The 14,004-nt window shown below is 56.1% G+C and overlaps 1 protein-coding gene across 3 annotated transcripts in view; it reads right to left on the bottom strand.

The window, feature by feature from the left end:
- The window catches only part of EPHB2 (EPH receptor B2), a gene marked incomplete at its 5' end in the record, with an annotated part of 138,283 nt that overhangs the window by 93,113 nt on the left and 31,166 nt on the right, over window positions 1-14,004 (bottom strand). For 2 of the 3 annotated variants that reach the window (XM_082493605.1, XM_082493604.1), the window contains one exon: window positions 3,544-3,608. In XM_082493605.1, coding sequence (XP_082349731.1) covers window positions 3,544-3,608 — 65 coding nt within the window. Of the gene's footprint in view, window positions 1-3,543; window positions 3,609-14,004 lie in introns of those variants that run through there. The other variant, XM_082493606.1, reaches the window with a different exon arrangement.

Here is a 14,004-nt window from a genome sequence, read left to right on the forward strand (position 1 = left end):
CAGATGTGTTCCCACCAGTGCCGCTACGGTTACAGACATGGCAGACAGGACCCGCTTCCTCAGGAGTGCGTAACGCGGCCGTAAAACCTCCTCGCCGGCTGCAGCCCCAGCACCGGTGCGGGCGGCTGGCTGTGCGATGGGCCAGTAGCCAGCAGCCTCTCCCCAGAGTCAGGAGAGAAGGTTTATAGGGGCCTGGCTGACCCCGCTGTGTACCCAGAAAGGGAGATGCTGGGCTAGATCCTGCTGGTAGCCCTCATCCCTGCCCCTTCCAGGGCCAACACGCTTTGGGGTCCCTCCTGCAGGTGTGTGCAGGTCCCAGCCCTAGATGTCCTAAACTGGATGTATGGGACGTCCTGTGAGCCGTGGCACAGCAGTAACATCCTTCTTAGCAAGACAGCTTGGAGCTGACGTATTTCCCCATGGGAAGCTCAGCCCAGCTCCCCCCCAGCTGACTAACAGCTGACTGCCAACTCTGGAGGAGCCTCTGCCGAGCTGGGGGCTGCTGTGACACCTCCTGGCCCTGTCCAGCTCCCTGCCCTTTCCCCAGGCTATTTTTTTTTTTTCCAAATCCGTCAATGCTTGTTGTCTCCATCCTTTGTAGGACGGGGAGACTTCAGGGTGGGTGATGCACCAGGCAAGGGCAGAGCTGCAGCCTATAACCAGCCACTACTCCTCTGCAGTAAGCACAGACGGGGAAGGGTCCTTGTGGGAGGAGAACCTTTCACCCAGCTCATGAGAGCATCTCCCCCAGCCCAGAACTTTCTGGAAGGCAGAGCATCTCCCCATGCTGCCCCCTCCCCACCCGCAGCACCCTCGTGATGCTGGCAGTAGGGACCGGGGTCCAGCTAGCGCATGACGCAGCCCCAGCCAGCTGGAACGGCTTCTCATGAACTTGTTCATAAACCTGCTCAAGTGGAAGCCGAGCTGTTTCCCATGGACGCGAAACCCTGAGCACAACCCTGCCCTGGATGTGGGACAGCACAGTCCGGATCCAGCACCAGTGCCAGGACCGAGGTCCGCAGGGAAAACGCTGCGGGAGCAGAGCACCCTCAGCCTGCGGACGGCCTCACAGGGGCATCCAGGACTGCAGAGGGAGGCTCACAAGATGGGAGACAGCTTGCTCCTCACACACCAAGGCTAACAACCCAACAGAAGGCTGTCAGGGAAGATCCCCCAACAGCTCCGATCACTTCTGATTGGCAGTGGCTGCAAATCTGCTGCCATCGCTGGGGGAGGAGGAGAGCATCCTTGCAAAATGCAGGGGGAGCATTTGCTTTATTTTCCAGAAATAAATTTGCCCTGGTAGTGGAAGATTGCAGGACCTTCCCATTTTTTAGGTCATCAGTTGGGAGGGGGGTGAAGGAATCAAGGAACAAGCCACAGGGAAGCAGTTCCTTCCCCTGCCCTGCCTCTGACGTGGCTCTCCCTCTCCTGGAGCACTCCTGACCCCGACTCCACAACAACGTGTCAGCCACCGAGACCCAGGGGTGCCCAGTACGTCCCCATCCACACCTGCATGGCGCCCAGGGAGGGCTCAGGACACAAACCTGAAGAGCTCAGCCTGGCCAGGCAGGAGCAACACGTGGTGCAAGGAGATTCTCTCCAGCTTGGGGATGAACGGTAGACAGTGGAGGCAGGACAGGGGGACACCTAGGAGTGACGTGGGATCTCCCCAGCCAGGGGAAAAGCAACTGTTTGGGCTTTCAGCTCCCCAAAGAGGCAACAAACAGGAGAAGCACCCAGTAGCTTTTGTCTTCCAGGTGATGCTGGTTGCACCCAACCTTGCCAGTCACCCACGGGCAGGATGCCCTGCCTTGTCCTGCCAGTGGGCACCAGGCTGCACTGGGAGAGGCCATGAAGGTGCCACAGCGTCACCACCCACCATGTGCACGGTGCAGGGCACGACATGCCCCACACGCCCCCCAGGGACCTGCCCGGAGGTGGGGACAGGAGGTGATCCCACCAGCAACACCCGAACTGCGCTGGACTTCCCAGATGGGCATCTCCATCCCACCGGGGACGGGGGACCTGGGAGCACGCCGGGGGCCAGGCTGAGGACCCCCAGCATCCTCCTACATCCCTACAGCAGCGAGCGGGGGGCTCTTGAGCTCCCTTTTCTCAGCTGGGAGAGAAAGTCACCCCCGCGCACCAGCCCCTGAGCTTCCTCAATGCTTAATTAGAAGCCTCTCCCTTTCTCCTCGCTCTCTAATTAACATGCCGGGAGCTCAAAAGAAGAAGGCAGCACAATAATACGGGGAGACGGCTTCCAGCAGGCCCAGGCCTCATTACCGCGGGGCTGGGGAGCCGGGAGCAAGGCGTGCTTTACATATGGAAACACCGCAAACAAGAAAGGCTGGGCGAGGAGAGAAAAAGACTTGACCTCTGCTCCCGCCTATTGTGCGCCCGTCATCCCCCTTCGGCGGCCGGGCCGGCGCTGGCGAGGCGGCCGGGCTCGCGGGCGGGCGCGAGGCTTTATCATGGTGATGGGGCACCGGTGCCGGCAGCACCCGCACCCCAGCGCGGCAGGGCAGCCGTGCTGCTCGGGAGCCGGGTTTAATCTCCCCGACGGCGGCTTTTCTTGGCCGTTTCTTTTCTTCTGCCAAGTCGGCTCGGGGAGGGGGCTTGCTGTCAGCCCCAGGGTACGGTCCACCGAAACGTCTTCATCCAGCCCCGGCGGAGGGTGGGTGGAGGGCAGGATGGAGCCTCTCTGCGCATGGGGGTGGGAAGCATCTCCAGGCTTTGGCCGGGCTGGACTGGGACACCCAAGCTGAAGGGAGCCAGGTTGGGGGTGTCGGGCACTGGGGCTCCACATCGGCCACCGCAGCCAGAGCAGGGCGGGATGGTTTGAAGCACCTGAATACCCCACACAAACCCTGCGGGACACGGAGGCGGCTGGGGCCACTCCGGTTTTGTGTCCTGAGTGGAAGAGTGCAGAGATGCATTGCCTTGTCCAGGCTCTTCTTTAAAGCAGTTTGTTCTGGGTGGTCTTGGGATGTGGCTCAGGGGACGCTTGGCACCAGTAAAGCGGAGAGACAGGAACTGCTGAGCCAGCAAATGTCCCTCCATGAGATGTCAGGGATGATGGACAGTCATTTCAGGACTTTATCAAATGGCTGTTGTGGGTGCAACCTCACAGGCCAATGCCCTCATCCTTTTCTGCTACAAGTGCCAGGCCATGGGATAACAAGTGAGCTACTGGGGACAAATGACAGCGGCCTTGGCATTTCATCTCTCTCTCTCTCTGTGATTTTTAACTGGCTGCAGGCCAGCTTTACAAAACGTATGATTCCTCCAACCTCATGTTGGCCTGATGCTGTAGGGTAAGAATTGCACTCCTCCAGCACTGGGGTAGTTTTTTGAACCATCACCTCCTAGAAAACTACTGGAAACCTCAACTGCCAACCTCTTTAGTGCTCTTCCCACTAGATCTTTTGCACTTTGCTTCAGCAGGTGGCTTTTATTGAGCCATCCCACCCACGTCCACGTGCAGCAGGTGACCCCAGACTGGGCTCCGGGCTCCCACAAAGTGACCGGATAACTTACCCCCGAAGGAGGATGCACCGTCCAGCCCAGCTCTGCCGTTGCCGTTGTGGAGTCCATCAGCGTCTCTGCAGGAGGAAGGTGAAACAAGGAGTCAGTGGCCGTCTGGTGAATGGCCTGAGGCTGGCAAAGGGCAAAGAGGTGGAGAGGAGCCAGCCCAGGACTGCAGCCATCGAGCCCAGCCTGTGCCAAGCGCTCTGGCCAGCTCTCAGCTGGGGAGGAGCCCAGCATCGGTCCCTCCACCCATTTGCTTCCCCATCCGTGGCCCATTGCTCCTTTGCCCCTCATCTCCTGCAACACATGGGGGGGATGTGCTCTTCCACCCACCAGCCCAGCTGGACTTTACTCCTCAAAATCCAGGATGAGGGTACCACAGCCCCAGAGCAGCTCTGCTGTGGCAGACGAGGAGCTCAGCCTGAATGAGTTTCCTCCATCAACTTGCAGTTTCTCTTGCAAAAGTGGGATATTTTTTCCTCAGCGTTCTGCATGGTAGGCAGAATCCTGTGGCGATGTGGTAGCACACGGGAAGGAACAGCACTTTTAGGACTTAAAAGTACTAAAAAATTAAACCAATGTTAAAGCTGGTTTTCCAGGCGATTTGGATTGAAATAGGTCAGGCGATGCTACCGCTGATCAGCACAGAGGAGAAGTCTCCCTAAGCCATGTGGGCAGCAAAGCCTCCTCATCCTCTCTACAGCTCATCACGCTTTCAGCACTGAAGTCTTTTTCCACCCCAAATAGTTATGGGTTGGCCTAACCACACCACACTAATGGCATGAGAAGGGATGCTCGGCTTATGGTCCCCCAATAGTTGGGCTAATGTGTGTAGGTGTTCCCCATCCAGCACAGGAACAGGCCAGACGGCCCCATCAGAAATACACTGGACAACTGCTCAACCAATATAGTCAAGATCTCTGGCCACCATCCTATAACCCAACAAATGGTGCCAGTTCCCATGGCCACAACAGGGATGGAGAGTGTCCTGTTGTTGCTCCTCACCACCAAAAAAACAAGCATCCTGCCACGAATCATAAAATCATGGAATTGCTGAGGTTGAAAGGGACCTTTTAAGGTCATCAAGTCCAACCATTAATCTCTCCTGACAAAACCACTTCTAAACAATGTCCCCAAGTACCACATCTACCCGCTTTTTAAACACCTCCAGGGATGGTGAATCCACCTCCTCCTTGGGCAGCCTATTCCAATGTTTAATAACAATTTCAGTGAAAAAGTGTTTCCTAATATTCAGTCTAAACCTCTCCTGAAATAAATTAAACCCATTTCCTCTCGTCCTATCACTTGTCACCAGGGAGAAGAGGTCAGCCCCCACCTCTCTACAACCTCCTTTCAAGTAGTTGTAGAGGGTGACAAGGTCTCCCCTCAGCCTCCTCTTCTCCAGGCTAAACACCCCCAGTTCCCTCAGTCGTTCCTCATAAGATTTGTCATCCAGATCCCTCACCATCATCATCTCCACCTTCTCCACTTTCACTGTGTTGAACAAAAACGAATGAAGAAAAGCTCAACCTTGAGCAGACCCATCATTTAAGAGATGAGCCTGGATGCAGAAATGGCTGTTTGCAGCCTGCCCAGCAGTGCACGTGAACTCCCCTTTTCCCATCGGCAAGCCAAAAAGCGCCTCGGCACAGATATGCTCCTTGCACCTACTTCTGGCAGTAAATCATTTTCAGACTGTGGGTTGTTCGTTACTCCTGGTTAGAGCCAGCGGTTTCCAGTTCACAGGAAACCAGGATTCCAAAATTTGGTTTTATTCCAAGAGTAAAAAGCAAAAATAGTTCTTTTTCAAATTTTCCCACTAGGAAGAGTTCTGGAAAACAGCTAGTCCAGAAATGTTGTCATTCAGATTTATGAAATTTCTTTTTAAACTTAATATTTGTTTATACAGTTCAATAATAGTGTTTATTTTATCAGAGTATCTGGCTTTTTCATTAAAACACCAGTGGCACTTTGATCTAAAAGGAAAACAACATTTTTCACCCAGTGCTAGCTAGAAGCTGCATTACTTTAAAAAACACTTAAATGTTATTTTATCTTAACTATCAATGACAGTGGTGCATAGTAAGTACATTAATAGCAGTGACTATAATGTAAAAGAAGATATGCTCTAAACCAGTATAAGTCATTCCCCAAATAAAAACAATATTTTGGAGCATTTTGCATTTTTAAAAGCCTTTTATTTAAGGAAAACTCAGTGCAAGGGAAACGTTGTGCCGGGTGCATTACTGCAGAGCACCGCTGCCCACAGCCCTCGCCGCTGCCCCTTATCCTCAGCTGCAGAATTGCCCATCTCCTTGGAGCTCTGCATCTACCTCAGCTGGCCCAAGGAGGCAAGTGACCCTGCTCTGGCAGGGAGGGGGTTGGATGAGATGACCTCGGGAGGTCCCTTCCAACCCTGACTGTTCTGTGCTTCTGTGAAGGACATCTTGGGAGGAGTAGAAATTCGCAGGTTTTAAGCAGGTTTTTTCCAATGGTCAATTATCTTCTCATAAAAAAAAAAAAAAAAAAAGATCTTCCGTTAATTTTAGTCTGAATTTACACTGTTCGGCTGCCAGCTATTAGATTAACTTGTGCAAAGACTCTGCTATCCAAAACCTCCTTTCCCTCTTGTGGTGCTTAAAGGTGGCAAATGAATCATCTCCAAGATAACTAAATTAGCTGAGCTTCCTTATTCTTCCACCCTAAAACAGGTTCCTTTCTTTGAGGCTCCTGTTTATCAACCTTCTTTGTGTGGGGTGGGCCCCAAGACTGTGATCCCCATTGCACACAGCTGTGACATCCCTTTTCGCACAGCTTTTCTACCGATTTGCTGCCCTGTCTGAAGTCCATTTGGAGATGGGTTGGCACGTTAGCGCTGCACAGTAGTTGCCTAAATGAGAGAAAATTGTGAATAGGTGCTCCCCATGAATGAGAGCGAACCTGGTTAGACACACTGACTGCGCAAGTGGATGTGAAGCCAGGACAGGTTTCAATGGTGGTGGTGGGTTTGCTCCATCATCCAATTGATGGTTGACTTCAAAATAACTTATTGCCCAAATAACGGCCTGCCACAGTTATCTTGCCTGTATACCTCGCCAGGAGCGCCCCTCACCATCCACCTGAGATCAAGGAGGCCATGTGGTCCTGCAGGGAAGTTCACTGTCTCATCCCTGAGAAGTTTCTTACTTCCAAAGGAAGCACATTAATTCATTTCTCCAGAAGAAGTTGAGGGGGGACCTGATCCATGCTTATAAATACTTAAAGGGTGGGTGCCAGGAGGATGGGGCCAGGCTCTTTTCGGTGGTGCCCAGTGACAGGACAAGAGGTAACGGGCACAAACTTGAGTATAGGAAGTTCCACCTAAACATGAGGAGGAACTTCTTTACCTTGAGGGTGGTAGAACACTGGAACAGGCTGCCCAGGGAGGTGGTGGAGTCTCCATCTCTGGAGACATTCAAAACCCACCTGGTCCTGTGCAACCTGCTCTAAGGTGTCCCTGCTCTGGCAGGGGGGTTGGACTAGATGATCTCCAGAGGTCCCTTCCAACCCTATGATTCTATGATTCTATAAGCAATGTCCGATGAATCAACATATTCCTCATCTACAGGGGTGTCTCTCTGCATCTTTCCCAGGCTCAGACCTGCTCAGATCTCCACAGCAAGAGGCGGTGGTGGGCAGGCTGCGGTGGGAGGAAGGCCCCACGAACACGCAGCCAAGCCCTGTTGCACCTCCCATCCTGAAGGTGCTGGCACACAGTCCTAAGTAGCAACCAATAAACCAGGAAGGTTTAAGAAAGCAAGACAAGGCCTTACCACCCACCTCAGCCGTGCAAGAGAAAAGCTGAAATTCCCCCGGGTTCTATTCGTCCTTCAACTGGATGGGTTTTTATCGCAGTAGGGGGACTGCATAAGCTCATGAAAGAGTTTGCAAGATGATTGATTGTGGTCCACAAGGATCTACATAGGGAGAAAGTAGCAGCAAACAGCTCCGTAGCCCATGAGGGAAATTTCAGCTACAGCTTTGCCTGGGAGCTGACCCCAGTAAGACACAAGAGAAAACAAGATTCAATTTTACCAGGGAAGGTAATCACCCCTGGAGAGTAACTGCAAAGAGATGTAGATCTTGCACTGTTTGCATCCTCCCCCATCCCAGGTGAGCCAGGAGCTGGAGGAACACATGTTGCAGGAGCACACACTGGGCAGAAGGTCACCTTGATCCCTTCTGGCCGTCAAGGTATGATAACCAAGGAGATGCATCTGCTTGGAGATGGACATGTCTGAGCGAATGGGTGACTCTACGCACCAAGACATCAGTCATAGAGAGTTCTGCTACAGGTCAAGCCCCACATGAGGTGTGATAAGCCCCAAGGTATGGGAACTGACCATCATCCAGAGGCAGCTCCTCCACCCACAGAAGTCCCAAGGGGGCTGCTCTTCTGTGTTGACAGGGACCCATGGTGGGCTGCCATGGCCACGTCTCACCCAGCAGGCCTCCTGATCCTACCTGTGGGCTGCCCCATGCTCATACCCTGCTGCAGGCACCCAAAAGGACCAACTCCTGGGCTGGGGACAACAAAGACGAACCAATTTCTGGATGGGCAACCCCAAGCCCAACTGTTAGCTCCCTGCCAACCATGGAGAGAAGGTGCCTGCTTCAACCAGCAAACTCGGCAGCTTCACTCGCTGTCACAGCCAACTCTTGCACGGTGCCATCCTGCCAGTTTGGCAGCACCAAATAACAGGGTGAGGGGCCGGTGCCTCGGCAGCCCCATAAAGACCCCCCTGGCATCCAGGACAGAGCAGCTCCCCAGCAATGACGGTGACAACACGGAGCAAAGCCGCGTGGGAGCAGCAGGGGTGGGTGTCTGGCCCCTGGCCCATCTCTGGTGGCTGGCGATAGCTGCAGCTCAGTGAAATGCTCTCTCTGGAGCAGCATTTTCTCAATATTGTTGTTTGTGTTCTTCCCTCCCGCGTGTTTATCTGCAGATTCACATGCTACCCACGGCATTATAAATAAATCTGCAGCTGCTCGAAACCAGCAGACGCAACTCTGGCCCGCTTCCCACCAGAAACCGCGCTGCTCCCCACGGGACAGTTAGGAGATAAGTGCCTGTCCTTTTCACTTTGAAGATGCTTTCAATAAGCAACTTTCTGCCAGCGCTGGGGCCCGTCACCAGCACGGCTGCTTGCTACGAGGGCACGCCAGGGCTCCAGCTCGAGCACTCTGCATCTAAAGATGCGTCATCACCACCATACCACCACCTCCAGATGCTCAACAGTTACGCTAAGATGCTGTCAAGCTGATGATCCACTATGCCAGTGGCCTGGGTGGTGGGCTCCTGTGCTTCTGCATGGTCTTCTTGCTGCTCAGCCACAAGTGAGATGAGTGTGGGCATCTCAGCTACATCAGCTTTTCCTTCTGGCCAGGTCAGGACTGACTGAGAGGGGAGGCCAAGACTGGGGTGACGCTGGGTGCTGGCGGTGACCGAGGACACCAGCACGGGATGGCCAGGACTGGGGATGGAGAGTGACAGGACCAAGGGACAGTGGCAGAGAGGCTGGAGGGGCAAGGGATTAACAGAGGAGCTGTGCACATTGCAGACACACTTCTCTGTGTCCGGAAAAATAACTTCCATGGAGTTCTGCCAATTTAGACCAATTTAGAGCATCTGGCCCCAAGGTTCTCAGAAGTCCTGGCAAATCCTTCACATTCACAGGCTCCAAACTCATCCAGATAAAGAAACAGCTGGACAAATAAATAGCCCCACAGATAGCCGGAGCCTCCACCCTAATTTTTCCACCCACAACGTTTTTCCCTTCCCCTTCCACTTCTCACGCCAGCTCCTCCCTCAGGGTAGGAAAGCTGCCAGCATTTTAATCCTGGTACAATATTATTAACACGGGGAGCGAGCTTTCAGGTTGACCCAGGATGGCACGAGCTGTGGCCAGTGCTGGCCGTGCAAAGCAGGCAAGAAGTTGCCCAGACCTCTCCGATGGGCTGGGAGCAAAGTCATCCCAAGGCAGGCACGGGAGGGGAGACCGTGCCTCCTCACCATCTCCCAGACGTTGCCCTGGAAGCCCACCTAACGCACCTCGTCAGATCAGTGCAGGCCGGAGGGATGCTGCAGAGAAGGCTGAGTGCCGGGGTCCGGCTGGGTGGAGCAAGACCAGGATCCGCACTGGAGATGCCGTAGCTCAGGACAAACTCCTCCACGCAGGCACACATGCTCCCGAAACCGCGTTTCCAGCCCGGCCTCAGGCACAGCCACCTCATCCCCACACAGGGCGGGGGGGGGGGGGGGGGTGGCTAATGAGAAACCCGTCTGTCCCCCGCCCCGAGGAGCCCTTGCCGCAGATCCGTTTACCCTTCCAGAAGTTGAAAGGCCCCTCTCTGCCTCCTGTGCTTTACTGGAACCTTATTATAATATTTTTGCCAGCGAGAGCTGAGAGGGGCTGAGCAAACCCAGTGGCCCTTCTCTGCAGCCCCGAGCTTTGCTTTGCCTGGCCGATGGCCAGCGGAACAAACTGAAACCCAATCCCCCCCCGGCCGACCCGCTGGCGCGGGAACAGCACGCTGCATTGTGAGCCGGCGGCTACAGGATATTTTGGATACTTCACTCGGGGATCCACTTAAACTCCAAGAGGGAGAGTGATTGATAGGGAGCGAGAAGAAGCAGTTGACTGAGCTGGGATGGGGACCGCAGGCATCCCGCCCCGTGCCCCAAGGGCAGCTGTACCCGGTCACACCAGTGGTCCTGGTGCTGCAAGAAACCCAGCAGACAGCTACCTGGTTGTTCAACCCCTTTTCACGGAAAATTAGGTCCAGCCAGACTCAGAGACCTAAGAATAAGGGTGATGTCCAGCATCTCCATCATCCTCAGTGCCTCTGACCTGCTGATGGTCCTGGGGGCTAGCAAGGCATGGAGCAGGGAGGCCTGACCCCAGCGATACTGCACAGAGCTGGCAAGGGAAAGATGTCACCACTTTTGGGGAGCCATGGAGCCTTCCTGGCCCCTCAGTTCACCAGGACATTCATGCACGCCTGCCTGCAAGCCTTGTGAAACAGGAGCCAGCCCCAGAGCAGGCAGGGGAGCAGGGAACCGTGCTGGGACGCACCGGGTGGTCATCTACTGGGTGATGCTCAGCTGCTTGTGACACTCAGGAGACAGGACCAGCGTCAAACGAGACGTCCCCCAGACACCCTGCCCTTAGCACAGCGGTTCTGCAGCCCCACTGGAAACTCCCCCTGCATTTTTCCGCACCTTGCCAAGGGGGCTGCCATCAGCTGGGCTATGCTTTCCCCATCCCCACCTTGATCCCTCCTTTCCCCTGATCCCCCATGCCTCATCTGACCGTATGCAGCACTGGACCCATCCTCAGGGGACCAAACCGGGAGGTGATGCTGATGTGCAGAAAGGAGGGGGACACCGAGGCTCCCAGCCCTTGCTAGACTGGGAAATAAGGAAAGCAGGGCTGGGAGCAGAGCGGCACGCAGCCAGCGGGCATACGGCACGCCATGGGGTGAAGCAGGAGCCGGGGCCAAGCGTTGCCGTGAGCCAAAGCCAGCAGCTTCACAACTCCTCTTCCCAGCCCCTCTTCTCCCTCCTCTCAAGCCATCGGCCACCACAGGCGTTGCCCAGTACGGTGCTGTCTGCTCCACCGCTGGAAAGCTCAAAACCAAGGGGAAAGCCTAACTCAACAGCCCCAGGGGTCCCGCGAGTCATGCAAGCACGTGTCCTGCTTTCTAAGCACCCAGCTGACCATCAGCCCGTCCAGACACCATCACTGCCAGGCAGACAACCGCTAAGGATTGTCCCTCTCGTCTGCCCGGCTGGGAGGAGTATGGCCCAGTTCTGGCTCTCGGCTGAGAGGAACCAGGTCTGAGAACTCAGATTCTGTGATCTTTCAGCCTCTGCCGAAGAAGCAGGTTAGGCTGGACGCAAGGGAGGACCACGCTCCGTCCAGCTGCCACATCGCCCCCAGCCATCACGGCGGACGCATCCTCTCCGGCCCCAGTCTCCCGATGCCGTTTGCCCCAGAGGTCAGCAGAAACCTGATAACCCCACCAGAGACCCCCAAAAGCTGCTCCAGCAGCACCAGGGACCCGCGGTCCTTGCTGGCAGCATCTGCCCCAAAAAGGAGCTGGGACTTGTAGGTGGTCCGAGTTCAGCCGAGGGCAGGCTGCCGGGAAGAGACAATGCAGATGCTAAATGCCAGCGAGCAGGGGCCCTCCTGCTGCTGCCGGGAATGCGGTAGCCACACAGAGGAGACACAGATGCAGACGTTTAACAGCCACTGCTACTGTCAGCGCTAATGACTCGGTCCCTGCAGTGGCACCGACCCCACCGTCTGCGAGACACCTTACGGGACACAATGCCAGTGTTAAGCGAGCGCGGTCCTCCCCCGCACCCCGCCTCATCCATCCCACCAGGACAGCCCAGCAAAGACTAAATTCCCCGCTGAGCCATCTCCCAGGGGGATGGAGTGGGGCCATGGCCCTCCCGACTGCCTCTGGGTCACTCTTCCTCTCTAGGGGGGCCACAGGGGCACTCCGGGAGGTTGGAGACCCTATGTCCATGAGCTCCTTCTCAGATGCTCCAGCCCCAAAGGAGCCAGCAGCCTCTGCCACACGCTGCTCCAGTCCAGCTGTTAGCATGGCACAGCCACCATACGGGGCTGACCCCGCAGCACCGACGGACATATGGTTGTCACTGCTGGAGCCCAGACATGGATCCACTACCACTGGTGTGCAGCAGCGGATGGCCCGAATGGCATCTGGCTGCAGCATCCGGAGGAAAGTTGATTTATAATATAATAACCCGCTCCCACCATCATGCCCCAGGGCCAACTGGTACAAGGTGCTGCACCACCTAGTCCCCTTCAGCACCCCAGACCCACCCTCCTGTATCCCGGATACAGCGTCTTGTAACCCCAGACCCACTCTCCTGTATCCCCGGGCACAAGGGCGAGGCGACTGCAGGAGATTTGGGATGCAGCAGGAAGCCCGGAGGCTGCAGAGCATCACCGGGTAAGGAGCAAGTGCTTGGCTTGGATCATCCATCCCTTGTCCCCACTAACCCCTGCCCGTCATCCGATGCGATGAGCGCTGAGGGGACCAGGAGGAGCAATGTGAGCCCAGGGCATGGGGGTTTCGGCCAGCTCTGTCTCCCTTTCCCCCTGGGGCCAGCGCCACTGGCCACCCCCCCCAGAGCTGGGACGGTGTGCGCCGTGATCCCCCGTCGCACCTCCCAGCACCGCTGGCACTAAATGAGGTTTTGTCACCCTGCTTGGTGGCGCGGGCTGCAAGCAAGTTGTTCCCAGCAGGCTCCGGAGCCCTGCTCAGCATCCCAATTGAGCTATCCTTAATGGGCTTCAATTTTAATTTGCTTTTATTGGAAAACACAGATGGTGACCTCCCTCCCCCCCCTCCTCCTTCCCCCCACCCGAACATATACAGGGTAATAACATTTACGGGGGAAAGATATTATCTCCAAACACAGCCAAAGCTCCAGCAAAAGCCCCACCACCACGCGGCGACGCGCAGCTGCGCCGCACAGCCCTGAGCCTGGCTCGTAAAGGCAGGGCCACACAGAGCCGCCGGCGCGGCGGGAGCGAGGGGAGGCAGGACCAGGGTCCAGCAAAGGAGAACTGGAGAACAGGACAAGTCCCTGGCGCGGCCAAGCAAACCCGGCAGATTAACCTGGTTAACTTCTCCCGCGACCGGTTCTTTGCAAAGCAACGTGGGGAGCAGCCCGGAGAGGAGGGATGCCCAAAGCTGCTGCCGCGGGGTTAAGGGCTGCGCTGGTGGATGCCCCCCAACCACAGCCAGCCCTTACCCACAGCCCGGATGGCTGCCCTGAGCATCCCTGCCTCCAGCCGGTCCCCTGCAACAAGTTCATGTCAGAGATCGGGGCGGCTTCAGGAAAGTGACGGCAGCGCAGGGACAGGCAGGGACAGGCAGGCAGGCAGCTTACACCGGCCCCAGCGAGCTGGGCTGGGGAGTCCCCCAGCAAACAACGAGCACCGAGCAGCCCTTGACTTGCGCCGCATGCACCCGGGGACCCAAACGCCAGTGCCGGCGGATGCTCCCGCTCCGTCGGCACTGCCTCTGCCTCCTCTCACACTCCTCTGCCGCCAATCAGGCAGGGGATGCCACACGCGTCTGGCTCTGCGCATCTACCTGACAGCCAAGTATTCCTGCTTTTCACTGTTTTTACTGACAGGCTGTAAATTTGCTTCTGGTTGGCAGCTCCAAGTGGGAACGGCTTGGGAGGAACCACAGGGCCAGCTGCAGGCTTATTTTTGCCAAGCCGCGGAGGGATGCCCCATGCCCTGGGCTGGCCGTGGCAGCGGGGGGGCTCCGGATCAGACTCCCGGCCACAGGAAGCCTCTCCCCAGGACAGATGCAGGAAACCCCCCAAATCCCTACAAGGAGCTTAGCATCCTTCTAGCAGTTCCCGAGGCCAGAGCA

The sequence above is a fragment of the Vanellus vanellus genome (assembly GCF_965231255.1).
Source record: "Vanellus vanellus genome assembly, chromosome: 20".
NCBI classification, from domain to species: Eukaryota; Metazoa; Chordata; class Aves; order Charadriiformes; family Charadriidae; genus Vanellus; species Vanellus vanellus.